The following is a 17,876-nucleotide window of genomic DNA, read 5'->3' as shown; positions in this document are numbered from 1 at the left end:
TGCAGGACGACCTCACACGGATGCATCTCTACACCACTTCTCCTGATGGAGAGCTTGTTTGCGTTTCGAGGCAGTAGTTAATTAGGCGTGACCGAGGCGCCTCCGTCGGCCAATAGCAGAGCTCGGCGTGCTGCCATCATAAATAATGTGTGAGGAGTTGCTGCTCGTCAGCTCTGCTGGAGATTACTAGAGGAGGTGGTTGCTCTGGGACACTATGGGATGCTTTCTGGGTTCCCACTCGTTTCTAGAAATCATATTTATTGTGTCACAGATAAGACACATAAGGTCTACCTGCATAAAAACATTTTTAAAAAGGTCATAAACCAAAAACTAAACTTGACATTTTACTTCCCCTAATTTTCCTACAGCGATGCTTTTCTTTAGTCACAAAACAGTGATGGGGCTTAATTATTATATTAAAAGAAAAAATGTCTCTAATTATTGCAGAAGGATGGTTGTGGTCTATTTGGTACAACAGAAAAATATGGAAAAAAATGAAAATGGATACTGCTGCCTGCTCACTTGCATTTAAACCAGATCTTTTTTTATTTACTCTATGACAGACATCTCCGTCCGCTGCATAATACGTGATGATCTTCCAATTCAAAGTAGGCTCCTATTGTGAACACGGTCGTATAGAAGCACTCTCGTTTTACCGTTAAAGGACCTGACAGAGACGGGGGAGACAGGGGGGGAGACAGGGGGGAGACGGGGGAGGAGGGACAACAGGGAGCTGTTGAGTGTCTGCTGATGGCCGAACTCAATTTCAGTGAACACAATGGACCCAGAGGCTGATTTCCAAAAGGCAAATTGTCATTCTGAGCGGTATGGCACCTGCCGGGTGAGTCCATCTCCTGGGGGGGGGGGGGGTACTGGGAGGACGAGGGCCGGGACCACATAATGTGGAGAGGACCACGTTATTGCGGGTCCAGTGATGGGGGGGGGGGGGGGGGGGGGATTGCAAGTGAAACTGTTTGAAATGCGTTTGAAGTGCATTGAAATGAAAACCAGGCGGGCCTTATGGCTGCGATTGGAATTCATTCAGAGGCAGTCAATTGGTTTTGACCAGATTGAGCCGGTGAAGAGGCAGCCCCGACAATGATGCTGTTGCCTCGGCGACGGACCCAGGACCCCGATCCACAGGACACACACACACACACACACACACACACACACACACACACACACACACACACACACACACAGACCACCTCCATTATTTCTCCATCTTTCAGAGTGGGTGTACTATCAGCTGTAGATCCCCCACCCCTCCTCCACCTTCATGCAGCGCTCCAATTACAAAGCTGTCTGCACAGATTAAAGAGGCAGCCCACCTGACAGCACACACACACACACACACTCGACCCCCTCGACTGCATACACACATAAAGCACACAGCGTCTGCCGTCTGTCACATCCGTGAAGAAACAACACGCTGTAATGAGAACGGGAGCTGCTAATTGAAGGTGCTGTCTTTTTTTAGATTGCTGTGGAAACAATGTGCAGACTGGCGAGGTCGCTGTGATGTTCTGAACTCAGCGGCCGTCTGAGAGTCTTGGTGTCCCTGACCTCGCTCAGCGGCGGGACTCCACCTGTGCCTCATCTACTTCACGTGAATATAAGTGCCTGTGCTTGATGAAAGACAGCTTACCTCATGTGCCCCTCCATTTCTATACCACTAGGTTTAATAAATCATACGGAGATAACCCAAATAAAAAGGGACATGCAGGGAAACATTAATGGTTCCGTTATCTGGTTTGAGATTAAATCGTCTGTTCCTTTGAGAAATCGCCGTATCTAAAAGAATGTGCTGTGATTATTGCAGAAGGAGAAGCTATTGCTAATATATATAGTACTAAATATAGTGCAGATATGTAAAACGCATCCTGAGAGGATCAGTTAATGTCTTCCTCTACTTCTTCTTTTTCAAGCACAGCTTCAACATGTTTGTTTTTATTTAATTCATTATTGATGCTGCTACGTATCTTTATGGTTTGCATCACATACTTCATGGAGATGTGTGGTGGGGTGAGTGGATGGGGACGATGACGTTGTCAGAGAATGAAAAGGTGAAATAAAAGCACTATTTCAGAAACTAAACAAAATCCCTTGTCGCTTCTCCTCCCTTCACGTTTCCTTTTGTCACTCAAGTTCGTTTGCTTCTGCGATGTTGTCGTTAGTCGAACTTCTCACCCACAATCAAACATAACCCTGCATTTCTACAGCAGCGTTTCTTGTCTTATCGACGGCTACATCCAGTCTACTCACACACAGTTCATGACGAAAAGCTTTTCAGCAGCGTTGGAGTGAATAGTTCAGCATGTACGTGTGTGTAAGACGAGTGTACCATTCTGACGGTACAAGTGGAGGCCGTTAACGGGTACAGGCGAACCTGAATCACAATCAGCAAGTAATTAAAGTTCAAGGGGATCTGCACTGAAGGTTTCTGCTTCTTCTGGCAGCAAATGTTTAGCAAATGAAGTACCAGCAGCGGGCCGTACCAGCCTTCAGTGATCCAGCCTGAAAAGAGACGACTGACACGGTGTATCGAGTGATCTCTTGATGACGAAGTGCGTTGCCTCTTCTTACCTTGAGGACGGAGAGGAGGAGGAGGAGGAGGAGGAGGAGGAGGAGGAGGGTCTGTGATGTGTCGCTCTGATGCTCGGCTGCTCATGTTCACAAGGTGTGTTGCTGCGAATAAAGTGAGACAAGGCGATTAAGGGGGTGGGAGGTGGGGGGGTCACGCATGCAGCTGTGCCAACACGCTGGAATACAGAGTGAGGAGGATTAGTCCTCCTCCTCCTCCTCCTCCTCCTCCTCACCCAGACAGCTCCGAGCCGAAGGGAGTGTGAAAACGACGACTTCAAAGAGCACGTCTACGCGGCTCACGTCTCAAATGTCATCGCTTCTCCATGTAACTGTTGTGTAATTGCAAAAAAAAGCCGACAACACCTTCTCGACACAACAGCATGTCACGGCCTCGCCAACACGACTTCCCCTCTGTTGCTCTAGTCTGATACCTGAACCTGAAGTAGAGCTCCTCAAATCCCCGTGACCTCAACGTAAAATGACACTCTGGCCTCCCTTTGCACTGCGGTGAGCGCCGTGGTCATTACCGAAGGCCCATTTTCCCTGCACAGATATGAGGCGCCCGGCAACGGCGTCGCGGTGGCGAGGCTGCAGACTGAGGGGAGGCGAGCGAGGCGTGTCCTGTGGGCCTCCAGCCACATCATGAGCGAGCAGGGGAGAGTCCGAACCGCTGGAGCGTGAAGTGGAAGCGGCCACACTCCATAAATCCTGCCCATCGCGGCGCTGCACATAGTCGGGATGCAGAAGCCCCTCGGGGAAGGAAAAGCACTGCAGCTCTTAGTTGCTGTGTTCAGCCATACATGTAGCAGTGGGCTTACACCTGCAGCAAAGCATGCCGTCCCTCTATGTACACGCTGAATGATTCACACCAATATCTGAAACTCGTGCTCTGTTTGCTTTTCACATTCTATTGTTAATGTGCAAAATGTCTGTAATACTGCCTTCAACCTCGCCACAGAAGGCTGAGTAGTCCCGGGCTCCATTATGCTCCAGTCGTCCATCATCCAACGCTGTGAAAGCAGGCGTGTCCACCTTTCAGACCGCCTGGACGAGTGTCACCAAAACAAAGAGGCGAGCCAACGCACACAAACAGACAACCAATCAAATCTGACGCTAATTAGTAATAGTAATTTCAGCTTCATAACCAAGGGCAGCGGAGCGTGCTGTGCATTGTGCTGTGCTTTTTAACGATTTCATTGGAGGAGCTCTGCCAGGAAACTCCAAGAGGCTGTGGCTCATTTCCTGCTTTATTAAGATGAGTCGGGGGGCCAAGCGTCTCCTCCACGTACTTCCTGAGCTAAATGATTCACGGCCACCGAGCAGCCGGCGTGTCATTCTAATTTCCGACGTTTGGAAGAAGGGCGGCTGAGCGTGTTAAATCATTAAGCACAGCTAAGCTGCAGGCAAGTGTAACAGGTACAACTTCAGACGAGCAAAACTTCCGGACGTTCAGATGTATTTGGTTAAGCCTCGAGGCGCCGCCGCCAGTGACTAAAGCTCCTTTTTACAGCACAGAGTCGGTTTGCAGCTCCATGTGCTAGAAAGCTGCGTCCCTCGCTGACAGCAGCACCGACATTCATCACCCTAATCATTAAGACAATTCACAGCTCATAAACGCTGGAGAAGTCCGTAGTGACTGCTTTTACCTCCTGAAGCGTCTGCTTATATGCTCCTCAGTACAGTCAACCCCCCCCCACGCCAGAAGACACAAGGCCATCACTGGTTGGTGACCGAGGAGTTGCACTGGTAGATTGTAACGCAAATTGATTCTTAACACCAACGCACTTCTTCCGAGAAGTTATAATGAATAAAAAATGAGCACTATATCTGTCGAGCCCGATTCTGTCGCCAAGGCCTGAGAGGATCGATGGAGGACAACCACAGACGTCCAAAACGCTCATCATGTCAGTTTTCCTAAATCGAAACGAAGTACGAGGCTTTGTTGGCTCGCACACAAAAAGGACTTGAACAGAAGGACTTCTGGGATGGTTTCTGCTGCTCCGCCGTCAGGTTCAATGTGCATACTTGCCAAAGAAACAATATTTAATGGTCACTACCAAAAATAATTTCTGCTCACACGGAGAGCTTTGTGATCTCCTGAGACCCGTTTACAGGGAAACACTTGAGGTGCGTTCTGTTGCCATGACTACACGTGGGAAAATACAGCAAATTCAGTTTTGCTGATGATCAATAAATAGCTTCTATCATTTGTCAAAGAGGTTTTTGTTGTAATAAGTGAGGGAGACGTGAACTGGAGTAGCTGCAGTGACTCACTGAAGGTAAAAGGTTTCAGTGCATCCAAGGTGAGTAAACCTGGGAAAACCTCAGGCAGAGCATTGAGGACTTGGACCTGATGTGCAATTTAAGTTGCCATAGCGGTACGTACAACTGAGTCACCGCGGCAATGTCCAAACGCGGCTGGGGTTGAGCCAAACGTTAGTCTGCTAACCACAAACCCTGAGACGTAGATGGGGTTTAACCCCCATCAGCCGGCTCACAACCTCATCGGTGCACCCGAGTGGTGAAGCGTTCTCTGACGGGACTTGTTTCTCTGACGGGAGTTTTTCTTCTTAACTTTAGAATCTCAGAACCGTGAACCTTGTTTCATGACCTGAACACAAAAAATAGTTCCCTGAAGTTTTACAAAGTTCAAAATTAATCAAATAAAGAGTCGTGACTTGCGGCTGCATCGGTGCCAAAGTAGCGCATTTTAAAATTAAATTATTTTATCGGCTTTAAAAAACTGGCAGGTAACCATAAAAAGGCAGGATATCGGCGGTGATAATGTGGACCCTAGAACCCACCGGTTCCCTGGCAAACATGGACCGTTCTACCGTTCACACAAAGAGCCCACGTGGGTTCTCAGCATGGCCGCCGTGCTCCAGCCCACCTCCGCCTCATTAGCCGCCCCCATGGGGGCCGTTGGACAGGTGGGCGTCCAAAATGGCTCCAGGCCAGAATCTGGCAAACCCAGCAAAAAGTAATTGTCGAGCCACCGTTTCTGTTTGAAGTACTCTAAAACAGTGATATGCATCACAGCACACATGACTGCAGCTTTAAACCAGTTTAATACTCGGCCTACACTCTGTCACGGACCACAACACCAGAACCTGCAGCATGAACCAACACTGGAAATGGAAGTGCAGGGCTCACAAAGTCTAAGAGTGTGTGCTGATAGCAGAGGAGGCTAATCCAGTCCCCCCCCCCACGGAGGCTGGGCTTCATCAGGTTCTGTATTTCAGACCTATTGATTATCTGCAGTGAGGGGGCGCTGTGACAAAACCTCAGCAGGAGGTTTCTCCATCTGCAATGAGCCACACACACAGACACACACACACACACACACACACACACACACACACACACAGACACACACACAGACACACACACACACACACACACACACACACACACAGACACAGACACAGACACAGACACAGACACACGCACACACACACACACAGACACAGACACAGACACACACACAGACACAGACACAGACACGCACGCGCACACACACACACACACACACACACACACACACACAGACGCACGCACGCACACACAGACACACACACACACAGACACACACAGACACACACACACACACACACACACAGACACACACACACGCACACACACACACACAGACACACACACAGACACACGCACACACACAGACACACACAGCCGTGTTATTGCTTCCCCTGCTAATGGAAGAAGAGCTGTTTGGTTTGCTTGGATGGGATTATCCAACAAAAATGATCCCAAGCTTTAAATCTGAACACACAACATTAAAAAGAAGATGTTTGAAGGCTTAATATTAGAAACTGATCAATGCACCTCGTCTCAGGCCCACTATCTCTCTCCTCTCTGCCTAATCGATCCCCCCCCCCCCCCCCGACCTTTTCCTCCCGGAAGACAACAGTGAGACGCGCACACACGAAGCAACAACAGCAACGTTCGCGTTTTCCTGGACACGCAGATTAGAAACAGTGAATTGTGTGTTCCGTTCTCAGTTATTACATCCGTTATATCTATTATTATTAACGTCGAGGATGGAGATGGACATGAACACAGGCTTTACCTTCAGTTTGGGCAGCAAACGCCGCCATGCGGTCATGTTGGGTGGAACGTGATCTCCATCTAGTGGCCGGGGAGGGGAACAGCGACTCATGGACGCCACTGTCGTAAAAAGGAAAAAGACATGACGTCGCTTTACGGCAGTGTGTAATTCAAACATTCGACATGGAATCCTCTTTGGTTTGCAGCGAAACTCAGAGCAGGTAAACGCCAACTTTAAATCCCGTTTATATAGAAGCCATCGGGCTCATCCGCCATGAACTACAGACCCTGGGTTCACGGGTTCGCGTCCCGCTCGCTTTTAGCCCTAAACGATGAGTAAACAAACACGTGGGTGTTTTCGTGTTTCAGGGTGAGTTCGGTGCTGAACCGGGACGTGAAGCAGTTCGGGAAGAAGTACATGTTTGACTGCAACGAAGAGACGTGCTGGAACTCGGACCAGGTACCTGAGCCCGTCCAACAGACCCCCGGTCCGGGCTGCGAGCCCAGGTACCGTGGAGCCGTCATTCAGACCCCCGGTCCGGGCTGCGACCCAGCTGGTTTAGGGCTGGTTTAAAGCCGTTTACGAGGATTGAATAGAAACGGTCACAGAAATAACATCTTGAACTGCATTCCCGACACAAGGCTGTAAGAGAGCTTCTTTTGATTGGTTGGTTTTATCACACAGTATTTCTTTGCATATTCCAGTTTTGATTTGATCTCTATTTCCCTAGAATACAAAGTACTATAATTACATGACATTAAATATAGCATACACTTATGCTATACACCCCCCAAACAAGAATTAAAATAAATAAATAAATCTATAGTTTTTCAACTTCGAGGATGGACAGGATCCACAATTTGTTTTAATAGTTTTGAGAAACCAGTGCACATGAACCACACACTCAATTATTAAGCATTTGTTGTATGTTTATGGGCTAGATGTTGGAGACCTACTTACAAGTCCTATGTGGGTTGGAATAGACATAAATATACTGAAGGACGTCCCTCGGATCATCAGCGTCGTGTCTTTGCAGGGTGAATGTCAGTGGGTGTCTCTGGAGTTCCCCCAATCTGTCAAGGTGTCCGAGTTAAAGGTCCAGTTCCAGGGAGGCTTCTCTGCCAAAACGTGCAGACTAGACGGTAAAACTCAAGAGATTACATTTCCCCAGCAGTAAGCGTCATCACATTGTCTCCTCATGTGATTATCCACCGCCTTCACGTTGTGTGACGAGATAAGGGAGATGATTTTCCACTTGTGCTCCCCGCAGGTTGCCCAAAGGATGGAGCCTTTACAGCCATCAGTCACTTCTATCCCGAGGACAACAACGCTCTCCAGATATCCTTCAGTCTTACTGGGCAGCATCTGATTGACAAAGGATTTGTTTGCTTGTTTCATTTAATGCCAAATGGTGAAGCAACATTGTAAATCCTAAACCTTTTCTACGTCATTATTTACTGGTAACTGCAGGAGCTCTAGATGTTACGTTTAAGGTCCGGTATGTAGGATTTACTGGGGGTCTATTAGTACAAATGTAGTTTTCATAACTGTTTTCATCAGTTTTAAAGGCACTTAAAATGAGCTGTTGTGTGTTTGTTAGTTGAGAATGAGCTTTGTATCGACAGTGGGTTTTCTTCACAGAGCCAGCCGTGTTGTTGTATCTACAGTAGCCCACAGGGGACAAACCACCGGCTCTAGAGAGGCTTTAACATTTTAATGTTACCCGAGGCCACTGTGGCTCCTTGACACGCTTGGAGAGGGAGGGGTGAGTGGAGGGGTATTCAGTTGGCTGCAAACTGCAACCTCACCACTAGATGCCACTAAACCCTTCACACTTGTCCTTTAACTCTTTACTCAACTGCATTAATTGTAATTTACAACCATTAATGATGTGTGCTACAACAAAAAACCTGCAGTATCGGAAAAGTCCTGGTCTTAATAGCTAGTGTAACACTTAATGTGATTCTGCTACACCGGGTTTATTACAGCAGCTGAAGTTGTACCTGTCACTCTGTTTCCTGTTACCATTCTAGATGGGTCGTAATAAGGACGGGACAATATTTGTATTTCTCATTAGTGCCAAGCTTATCTCCTTCTTAACTCCACGCCCACAGCTTTCCCATACAGGAGGCCCCTGCAGTGGACAAAGTAAAAATAACGTTTGAGAATAGTGCCGACTTTTTTGGACGAATAATTGTTTATTCCTTAGACGTCCTGGGGGGAAAAGCCTCACGATGACATCTTTTTTAATCCGTCGTGAGAGAGGAAATGACTCGTGAGTAAAGTTCAGGATGGTGCGGTGGCAAACGTGTCGTCTGCGCCGCCACCTCACCAGCCGATGTGAACGGGCCTTTTTTGGGTATGGACGCTCTCTGGGATCGGCCGAGCCATCTCACTCTCCAATGCTCAAACACAGAAGGTGTTTTCATCCCAGGGTTTACTTGTAATCACACTGTTCTATAAAGTGTATTGTGCCTTTTTGAGTCAAAGCGCCATTCCAGTGGAACACATGCTATAAAAATACATTTTTATTCAAATGTTGTGTCCTTCTCTTTTTTGTGCTGATGAACAAATTGCTGCACGACGTCACATCTTAGTGCTCGTCAGCACGTTTTTGTACGTTGTAATGCATATAAACGGAATACACCATTTATAAAATAACATGCCGGTTGCCTGGGGGAACGCACCAAGCTGTTGCAGCGACTTGTCATTGGTCAGGTCCCATCTCACCACGACGGGGGCCGGTTGGAGGTCTGAGATCCGCTGCGTCACACTGTCCTTTCCAGGTAGTGATTTTAACGAGGGTCATGTTGGTGGCTTGTACAGCTTCAGGATATGGTCCTCCAGCACTTTCTGAACTAGGAAACAAAAGAGATGAAAATGTTGATTCTGCAAACATTCTTTGACAGAAACCTTACTCGTATCGTATTTATCAGTATGAGGATACAACGCATACTCTTTTTGTGTCCGAGGGCAACAGCCAGGGCCATCGGACTGTACCCGGAGTCGGACTCGATGGTCATGTCTGCCCCTTTGGCTTAAAGAGAGTATATTAATCATTAATACATCATTCACACAGAATGTGATCAGGACTTCACATAGACATGAGATGTACCTAAGAGTGCCTCCACACATTTGATGTGGTTCCCTCGCACAGCGTAAAGAAGAGGAGTTCCACCATTCTGAGGAAAAAACAGCATTGTAGTTATTTTGTCCAACCACCTTCATAGTGTTGACTTGCCATAACCAATACACCTCGTGGATTTGAAAAAGTGGTGACGTACCCAGTCGTACGTGTCGATGTCGACCCCGTGTCTAAGCAGAGACTCCACGATGTCCACGTAACCTCCGGAGCTGGCCAGGGTCAAGGCGCTCTCACGCTCCCTCGCAATCGTTTTGGGGTCAGCACCCTAAAAGCCCAAATCACACAAACATCAGTGGGATGATTTCAACGTGTGCACGTCTTCCTGGACGACGGTCGCTTGCTTCTCACCTTTTCCAGGAGGAAATCCACCACGGCTTTCTCTCCGAACGCCGCCGCCCACATGAGCGGCGTGAAGCCCCGTTCGTCCTGTTTACTCAGCAGAGAAGCGTCTGGAAAATTAAAAAGGTTGACAGCACATCAGCAGGAAGGGTCGTACAGTTTAATGCCTGACATTTACTCACTTTACAACGTCTCACCTTTACTCAGGTGTGCAGCCACTTGTGAGACCTCGCCTTGAGCTGCCAGCTGGTGTATGGAAAGAGCTGATGGAAATAACATCACATGTTCAACACGACGAAAACAGGGTGGGGAGGACTGAACTCCATCTAATCAAAGAGTAGTTTGACTCCATGTTGCAATAGCTTGCTGGTAATTCAACTACATTTGCACCGGCGTAGTGATTGAAGTAATTAAACACGGGTTAATCTGGTTTTAACCAGGTTAATCTGATTTTAACCAACACTGGTTCACTGGTTAACCTGGTTAATCTGGTTTTAACCAGGTTAATCTGGTTGTAACCAATGCTGGTTAATCAACACTGGTTAATTTGGTTTTAACCAGGTTAACCTGGTTAAAACCAGGTTAATCTGATTTTAACCAACACTGGTTCACTGGTGAATCTGGTTTTACCAACACTGGGGATAGTTAGCCAGAGCATGTTGCCTGTACTTACAGTCCAATGTTGCCGGGCGGACTGTAACCTCATTCCCACGCTGCTTGTTGGTCAGAGTGGTGGGGTGGATGAACAAACCTTCTTCATCCACATCCATGTTTTCTGGAGACCCAAGCACACGAACCGCAGGCATGTCAGTGGAAGCAACGCGGACTATTTTATGATACAAACAGTGATCGAGGAGAGGAAATTCATTTTAAAGGAGGGGAATGTAAAATTACACAGGTACCATCTCTGGACTCGTACGGGCGAATATTTGGGCCATCTGCAACCTCTTCGTCACCTCTGGCCTCCATGATCACTGCAATAAAACACGAAGCATGAAATCATGTGGTAGCACGAAGAAAAAGTAGCAGGAAACATGGCATTGTCCGCTCACCGCAACCAGCTCCACAGTCTTATTTCGCGCTAACTTCCTTTCGGGGAAACTGAAAGTAAACTGTCTCGAGTCGCGCGCGCTGGGTCTTGCTTGCCATGCACGCGCACCGAGACGCGTCATCGCTCGGTTGGTTAGCTATTTAATACACCAAATATTCACGAACATAGACGAAGAACCGATTTGACCGGGACCCAGCATTTTTTTTAAAGGAACTGATTTTTTTCATAATCGACATTTCTGCCCGGACTATTTACCGTGTGGCACATGACAAAAAAATACGGAAGAAGCAAGGAATCAGCTGACACAACTCTGCGTAGTGTTGAATTGTTCTCCGTTTGCGGTCGTCGCAACCAGCCCGCACGATGGAGGACCAGGAGATGCACCTAAAGGTCAAACGAGGTCAACACATTCATCAGCTCACAACTTACCGCATTGTTAGCTCGCCGTGAAGCTAGTAGCCGTTAGCCACCTTAGCCGCTAAGCTAACGCTACAACGGCAGATTGTTAGTTTGTCCATGTCCGTGCTGCTGGAAGTTGTTTCCGTTTCTGTCTGTGGTTTCTAACACGGCTCCTGTGTTCTCCGTCCGTCTGTACTTCGTTGGGTCTACAGTGACGGACAAGTTCACGGAGAGCATGTACGTGCTGGCTAACGAGCCGTCGGTGGCTCTCTACAGACTGCAGGAACACGTCAGAAGGTCGCTGCCGGAGCTGGTGCAACACAAGGTGCTCATGTTGTTGGGGGGGGGGGGGGGGGGGGATTTTCATCCCACGGTTCCCGAGTTGGTAAAGTAATTATTTTTAACACGTGTGTACAGAATTTTAATCTGTAATCTATGTACATTCGTCTCCATATAGACCAATGCTATATACCGTGCTAACTGTAACAGATGGACTGTAGTTTGCTAGCTCAGTGCAAAGTTATTATTTACCTGACGTTACCTCGCACGTGAAGGCAGCATCAGAAACATATACATTAAACATAAATAAACAATTAAGGATGGACTCGATGAGTGCACCATCATCGACCACCAGCATTAATACATTTAGTTATTACGTTGTCATATTAAATATTAGGTTAGTGTACATTGTACTCTGTTGCTATTAATAGAACAGTGTCACTGTCTTATGTTAGTTTACGTTATGTACCTCCTGTTTGTTTCTGTTACTTTCCAGACGTGTCTCGGTTTATTCCTGACCTTGTACTGCCCTGCAACAACTGAATTTCCCCACTGGAGATCAATAAAAGTGTATTTTAATCTCATTCCAATAAACTGGCAGCACTATTTATATCAAGAAACTGAATGACATGAAACCATGGGGGCTCTAATAATGCATGCAGTACTCAACACAACCCGTGTGTGTTGTTGAAGTCGTCGTCCACTTTCAAATCAGAAGGCAACGCGTTGATGAGTATTTGATGGTTGGGTTTCATTCCTCACACAGACTGACATGCAGAGCTGGGAGGAGCAGAGTCAAGGCGCCATCTACACCGTTGAGTATGCATGCAGGTGAGGAGAAGCTTGGACCGACACATTTGCAGAATCCCACTGTCTCGTTGCGACCGTCACCGCTTCCATTGACCCGTTGCTTTGCTTGCAGCGCTGTGAAGAGCATGACGAACAGCAGCTTGTACTTCAAAAACATTGACGGCCTCCTCCGTCAAGCCATCAGCATGAAGGAACAGATAAGCAACTCTCAAGGACGCAGGTAGGAGGCAGCGGTGATGTGCAAAGTGCAGGGGGGTGAAAGGAACCGTTACACGTGCACCAACATTTGTCAAGCGGCAAAGCTTGTTCTGGTAGCTAGTATCTATCTATAACTCAGCTCTTCCATTTACAACACTGCACTGTTGACCGGCGACCGCGCGTAAATATAACGATTTGGGATAATAGAACGTATCTCTACAAAACTCAAGCCTCTGTTAAGGATTGTGTCTTGAATCATTTCGAAGAGGGATGGCCATCAATCGTTCCAGACCAAAAATACTCAGTGATATCATTTGTGGTAATATTTGAACACGCCAGCTATCTGAGAATATTACAAACGTGTTTCCTTTCATACATATCGTTGCATAATTGACATATTTTAGAGTAAATGAGTCATTTTGTATTCATTATTTTCTCCACATCATACCTGTGTTTATGTAACCTTTATTTCCCTTGGTTTTATTTAATCCTTCATTTATAGTTAATATTTTTTTAATCGTGTAATACAACTTTTTTCTCAGTTTATGCTACTTGAATCTCCCAATAACTGCAAAATATTTATGACACCAGTTCTGCATTCTTTTTGCAGTTAATAGGAGTTTTTTTCATATTTGCTGTTTTATTTGCCTGTGCTGTCCCCCCCCTGCATGCAGCTTAAATGATGTGACCCCCTCTCCCAGTCCCCTTGTCTCTGCTCCACATGCCCCTTCCTCATCTTCATGACATCTGGCTGAGGTGTCCAAGGTTAGTGTTTCCTCCAGACATGAAACAATCACTGAAATGATTGAAAAGTGCATTTAAATTAGATTTAAAGTAAACAGTCTGTGAACGTTATTTAAATCTGTTTTATTGAAAAACAGCAAACTTTAAACGGTATTATATTTTTCTAAAATTAATCGGTCGATATGAAATAAAATACACATCTGCACACTGTGCACAAATATTTGGCAAAAAGCCACCATATCCAGCTGAATAAAGTATTCACATTATTACAATGAAAGCTATACATTTGCCATATTGATACTTGGGCAACACTGGTGATATCTGAATCAAGCTCATTCATACCCGAACACTACAAATTATACAAAAGTTGTTTCAAAAATGTTTTCCATCAAATTAAAAATGCTTCATGATCTGAACAGGAGAAATCAGTTCATAACGGTACTTTTTTTTTCAATCTGCATCCCATGTTGTCTGCGATCAGTCAGAACAAACATAGCGAGTGTGAAACGGTACAAACTGACAGTTCTCCATCTGGTTGAGATGAGGCTTGTGTTTGCAGTCCTCTTGATGCTTAAAGGTCAGCAGTGTCTTTTAACCACAAGCTCAGCTTCCTTTATGTCACACAAGAGTCGAGTCTTTTGCAGAAATCCCCGACTTGCGCGCAAGGACGCTCCTCATCTCATTGTTGACACCATTCCAGGGTTTAGTCTGGGCCTGCAGTAAACCAGATTCGGTAGACAGGGTCCTGTGCATCCGGGGACAGCTGCCGCCGCTGCTGTAGCCGTCTTTATCGCTGGCGGGCTCCTGGGAGCCTCCGGCGGGGGAGTACTGCTGTTGCTGGTACTGCTGCTGTCTCGGGCTGCCACATTGAGGGTAGGCGATCTGATGCTGCAGGTGAGACTGGCTGCGGTGCATCCGTGGTTTGTCTGCACCGATTTTGAGCTCGCAGTGTCGGGAGATGGGCGTGTTGCTGCTGACGTGGTCGTTGGGGAAGAGGGTGTCGAGGTGGTCGCTGTGATAGTGCTTGGCACTGTGAGAAGCTTTGACCAGGGAGTGGATCACAATGACCAGGAGGACAAAAATCCCAGACGATAGTACGCAAGCACTTGCTATGCCCGTTTCCACCTCAAATATGAGGACCATAAAGATGGACATTGCTGCATTGGAAGAGAAGGAACAGAGTTGATATACACAAAACACTAAATCAAAATAAACCATGTTTGTCTGTTATTTGTTTCTAAGCCGAATCTTTGGATGTTATTTTTACTTGCATCAGGATTTGTTTTCACGTTACTTTCCACTACTTTATATCTAAGTATTCTTAGCCAAGTTGTTCTATGTTTATTTCCAGGAAAAGGACTATGGACTCAGGCATGCTAAAGGAAGTGGGAGAAAAGCACGGCTCTGGCATGTGACGCGACTTCCCGAGTTGGCGGCGTTGCTCCACAGGCTCCTGATTGAGCATGAAGTGGGCGACGCCTCCTCATCACAATGGAGGGACTGCCTCCAGTGACCCCCGGTGCAAGCCGCTCAGTGGAACAGAGCGCCACAGCGCTGCCAGGTTCAGCATTAAAAACACTTAAGTCATGCACGCTGCTCAAAGAATGCATTGTTCTCTTGGACTCGCTGGATGGACCGAAGAGAGCAGCCGTGCTGTTTCGCCTCTGCAGCTGAAACTGCACTGCCAGTGTTCTGGACACTAGTTTTAAAGTCTTTGTGAATTCACCTGCATGCAAATAATAACACACTTGCACGAGAAAATGTGTGCTACAAGGCTGTTTTTCAGGATTGAATACTTGTAAATTGTGCAACAGAATCTTCCAAATATAAGATGTTTTTCAACCTTTTCTGCTTACCTGCCAAGTAGACAGAAACCCCCAGGCAGAACAGTCCGATAGCCACATGTCGCACAGCCCTGCTGTCTAAAAGAAACCAGTCTGCTCTGTGGAAACAAATGTGTCATGTTCAGCGTTGTGGCTCAGACATGTTTACACTTCAAGTGCATAAATGAAGACGATTTTATGCAACAATTTCCGTCTCGACAGTTTTTCTTTGATCTCGGTTCAAGAAAAGTTACATTGCCATATTCTCTGGGTATGCTGGAGTGCTAGATATCATTTGGAAAGCTCATTATTATTCCCATTTTCTTGGAATGTCCCCTTCTGTCAGTAGGGAGGTCCCGGGGCATGCCATTGGATTTGTAAACGGACGTGGGAAAGGGCCAGCGAAAGGCTGTGTGCTGGGTGCATAATGAGGGGAAGGCCATTGTTTCGACGGGATTCATGGGGTCTGTGAGGTGGGGGTCGGCCGGGAGCGTTGCAGCACTCTGCACTCCGACACATAAGCAAGGCCCTTTTTATAAACTTTGTTTTCTTTTCATGAAACTGAATGCAGTCAGCCATGATGTGCCATGGTTTACAGAGAACAATGAAAGAAGAAACACTAAACAGATCAAATGTTATTCTTCACTCCTGGAGCCCTTTGGTAATTATTAACTTCATTAAAGCAGTGCTTTTGAAAGGCATTGTTCAAATTCTGGGGTTCATTTCAGGCTGCACTTTTTTAACTCCGCCTTTGTATTTGAACGTTGGCTCATTTACAAATATGGACAAATTCACCCTTCACCCCTGTTGCTGCGTCACCGGTGACCCTTATTAACACTCGCATGTTGTGTCACCTAAAGTCTAAAGTGTAGTTTGACGGGATTTTGTTGTTTTTTTGGTTCTGCCTTTTGTATTGGAAGTTTGCTCATTTAATAAAATACCCCAAAATAAGATAAAGAAATTAGAATAAAGTTGTATTGACATTTCCTGAAGATGGTCATGACACTGAATGCTAACATGTAGTGTAGCATTAGCATTAAACAACCATGTTTGCTACCATTAGCCACTAAAGCTAGCTACCCGCTAGCCACAGACCATTTAAATTCAGCGCTGGTTGTTTTATTGCCTATAAATGTAACTTTTTTTATTTGTTTGCACAACATTATGTTTTTTCTTTTTTCAAAGGCCGTTTTAAGTGTTTTTCAGGCGCGTATTAATTCGCAGTTAGCTGTAAGGCGTTCACAGGTGCGATCACGCTGACCGGAACTAGCTGATTCTGAATACAGGTGCGGTGTTTCCTCCTTTAAATGGCACCTGCCGGCTCAAGTACCTTTCGGTGTCGTCCTCTCCTCGGCAGACCTCCGTGGAAAAGTAGCCGTGGAGGAGGCAGACCACCGCGGAGCTCAGGTGCAGCGTGAGGGACAGCGCGGTGAGCACCGTGGAGACGGGAAGCAGCACGGCCCAGATCTGCGCGGGGATGAGCGCGGAGGAGGAGGAGGAGGAGGAGGGAGACTCCTTCACCGCCGTCTGCTGAGCCTGGAGCTGGAAAATCAAAATGACCGATAAAACGGACATGATGGCCGATAAAGTCCCCAGTAAAGACAGAACCATGAGAGACCGCTGGCTGTACTTGAGCGTCATCTTTATCCGCAGAGTTTCTCTCCAGAGACAGAAAAGTAGTCGGGATTCTTTTTCGCTTTTTTAAACACGCTTCTCCGACGATCCTCCCCAAAAGTGCGCTGGCATCGCAGTGTGAATGAATGTTTTCCCTCGGTGCTCTCCGGATGAATGCCCCCCTCTCCCCCAGCGTGCAGCCTGTTGTGCTGCTCGCTCTGACCATGTGATGGCTTCAAATCCGCAGATTATAAACTTCGCAACAACAATGGACTTTTTCTCCTGGACCCTCGGAAACAATGCGCGGACGCGCTCCTGCGCGCAGAGAGGCTCGCTGGCCAACAGCGACAGTACAACAGGGCGTTAAAGGTCCCACTACTGTTTCCACAAAGTAACAACAGTAACAGGGCTTTAAAGGTCCCACTACTGTTTCCACAAAGTAACAACAGTAACAGGGCGTTAAAGGTACAATTACTGTTTCCACAAAGTAACAACAGTAACAGGGCGTTAAAGGTACAATTACTGTTTCCACAAAGTAACAACAGTAACAGGGCTTTAAAGGTCCCACTACTGTTTCCACAAAGTAACAACAGTAACAGGGCTTTAAAGATCCCACTACTGTTTCCACAAAGTAACAACAGTAACAGGGCGTTAAAGGTACAATTACTGTTTCCACAAAGTAACAACAGTAACAGGGCGTTAAAGGTACAATTACTGTTTCCACAAAGTAACAACAGTAACAGGGCTTTAAAGGTCCCACTACTGTTTCCACAAAGTAACAACAGTAACAGGGCTTTAAAGGTCCCACTACTGTTTCCA

The 17,876-nt window shown here is 46.6% G+C and overlaps 4 protein-coding genes across 7 annotated transcripts; 2 read left to right on the top strand and 2 right to left on the bottom strand.

Annotated features, from left to right (window-relative positions):
- Positions 1-6,769: 6,769 nt before the first annotated feature.
- On the top strand, positions 6,770-9,015 carry nr2c2ap (nuclear receptor 2C2-associated protein). Its single transcript, XM_084010825.1, has 4 exons — positions 6,770-6,875; positions 7,024-7,114; positions 7,692-7,797; positions 7,926-9,015. The coding sequence occupies exons 1-4, from the start codon at positions 6,838-6,840 to the stop codon at positions 8,081-8,083; spliced, it is 393 nt and encodes a 130-aa protein (XP_083866951.1). The 5' UTR covers positions 6,770-6,837; the 3' UTR covers positions 8,084-9,015.
- Positions 9,016-9,167: 152 nt separating this feature from the next.
- On the bottom strand, positions 9,168-11,381 carry rfxank (regulatory factor X-associated ankyrin-containing protein). The gene is made up of 9 exons (XM_084010821.1): positions 11,192-11,381; positions 11,042-11,113; positions 10,813-10,914; positions 10,337-10,402; positions 10,149-10,249; positions 9,940-10,065; positions 9,771-9,837; positions 9,612-9,692; positions 9,168-9,513 (listed from the first exon to the last, which is right to left on the bottom strand). Exons 2-9 carry the CDS (start codon positions 11,106-11,108, stop codon positions 9,461-9,463), a joined length of 663 nt encoding a protein of 220 aa, XP_083866947.1. The 5' UTR covers positions 11,109-11,113; positions 11,192-11,381; the 3' UTR covers positions 9,168-9,460.
- Positions 11,382-11,422: 41 nt separating this feature from the next.
- Positions 11,423-15,404, top strand: borcs8 (BLOC-1 related complex subunit 8). 3 transcript variants are annotated; one of them, XM_084010822.1, is made up of 6 exons: positions 11,423-11,590; positions 11,802-11,914; positions 12,635-12,699; positions 12,791-12,898; positions 13,551-13,641; positions 14,972-15,111. In XM_084010822.1, exons 1-5 carry the CDS (start codon positions 11,554-11,556, stop codon positions 13,618-13,620), a joined length of 393 nt encoding a protein of 130 aa, XP_083866948.1. In that variant the 5' UTR covers positions 11,423-11,553; the 3' UTR covers positions 13,621-13,641; positions 14,972-15,111. The 3 variants fall into 3 exon arrangements, with proteins under 3 accessions (XP_083866948.1, XP_083866949.1, XP_083866950.1); XM_084010824.1 differs by having other exon boundaries at positions 11,444-11,580; XM_084010823.1 differs by lacking the exon at positions 13,551-13,641 and having other exon boundaries at positions 14,972-15,404.
- Positions 13,648-17,319, bottom strand: tmem221 (transmembrane protein 221). Of its 2 annotated transcripts, XM_084010818.1 has the most exons (4): positions 17,074-17,319; positions 16,774-16,985; positions 15,477-15,562; positions 13,648-14,777 (listed from the first exon to the last, which is right to left on the bottom strand). In XM_084010818.1, exons 1-4 carry the CDS (start codon positions 17,281-17,283, stop codon positions 14,239-14,241), a joined length of 1,047 nt encoding a protein of 348 aa, XP_083866944.1. In that variant the 5' UTR covers positions 17,284-17,319; the 3' UTR covers positions 13,648-14,238. The 2 variants fall into 2 exon arrangements, with proteins under 2 accessions (XP_083866944.1, XP_083866945.1); XM_084010819.1 differs by having other exon boundaries at positions 16,774-17,213.
- Positions 17,320-17,876: the final 557 nt, after the last annotated feature.

Source organism: Eutrigla gurnardus (genome assembly GCF_963514095.1).
Source record: "Eutrigla gurnardus genome assembly, chromosome: 6".
Taxonomy (NCBI): Eukaryota; Metazoa; Chordata; class Actinopteri; order Perciformes; family Triglidae; genus Eutrigla; species Eutrigla gurnardus.
The sequence above is the reverse complement of the archived record's forward strand: the minus strand, read 5'-3'. Positions and strand labels throughout refer to the sequence as shown.

Excerpts from the sequence above, each read along its gene's own strand:
- borcs8 (XM_084010822.1), top strand. The coding sequence starts at position 11,554 with ATGGAGGACCAGGAGATGCACCTAAAGGTCAAACGAG. Across the intron at positions 12,700-12,790 it reads ACCGTTGAGTATGCATGCAG|CGCTGTGAAGAGCATGACGA; the intron begins GTGAGGAGAAGC and ends CTTTGCTTGCAG. Across the intron at positions 12,899-13,550 it reads AGCAACTCTCAAGGACGCAG|CTTAAATGATGTGACCCCCT; the intron begins GTAGGAGGCAGC and ends CCCTGCATGCAG.
- tmem221 (XM_084010818.1), bottom strand. The coding sequence starts at position 17,283 with ATGGTCAGAGCGAGCAGCACAACAGGCTGCACGCTGGGGGAGAGGGGG. Across the intron at positions 15,563-16,773 it reads GGAGAGGACGACACCGAAAG|AGCAGACTGGTTTCTTTTAG; the intron begins GTACTTGAGCCG and ends TTGTTTCCACAG. Across the intron at positions 14,778-15,476 it reads GGTTTCTGTCTACTTGGCAG|CAATGTCCATCTTTATGGTC; the intron begins GTAAGCAGAAAA and ends CTTCCAATGCAG.
- nr2c2ap (XM_084010825.1), top strand. The coding sequence starts at position 6,838 with ATGGAATCCTCTTTGGTTTGCAGCGAAACTCAGAGCAG. Across the intron at positions 7,115-7,691 it reads CGTGCTGGAACTCGGACCAG|GGTGAATGTCAGTGGGTGTC; the intron begins GTACCTGAGCCC and ends GTGTCTTTGCAG. Across the intron at positions 7,798-7,925 it reads CAAAACGTGCAGACTAGACG|GTTGCCCAAAGGATGGAGCC; the intron begins GTAAAACTCAAG and ends TGCTCCCCGCAG.
- rfxank (XM_084010821.1), bottom strand. The coding sequence starts at position 11,108 with ATGGAGGCCAGAGGTGACGAAGAGGTTGCAGATGGCCCAAATATTCGC. Across the intron at positions 9,838-9,939 it reads ACATCGACACGTACGACTGG|AATGGTGGAACTCCTCTTCT; the intron begins GTACGTCACCAC and ends TTTTTTCCTCAG. Across the intron at positions 9,693-9,770 it reads ATGTGTGGAGGCACTCTTAG|CCAAAGGGGCAGACATGACC; the intron begins GTACATCTCATG and ends ACTCTCTTTAAG.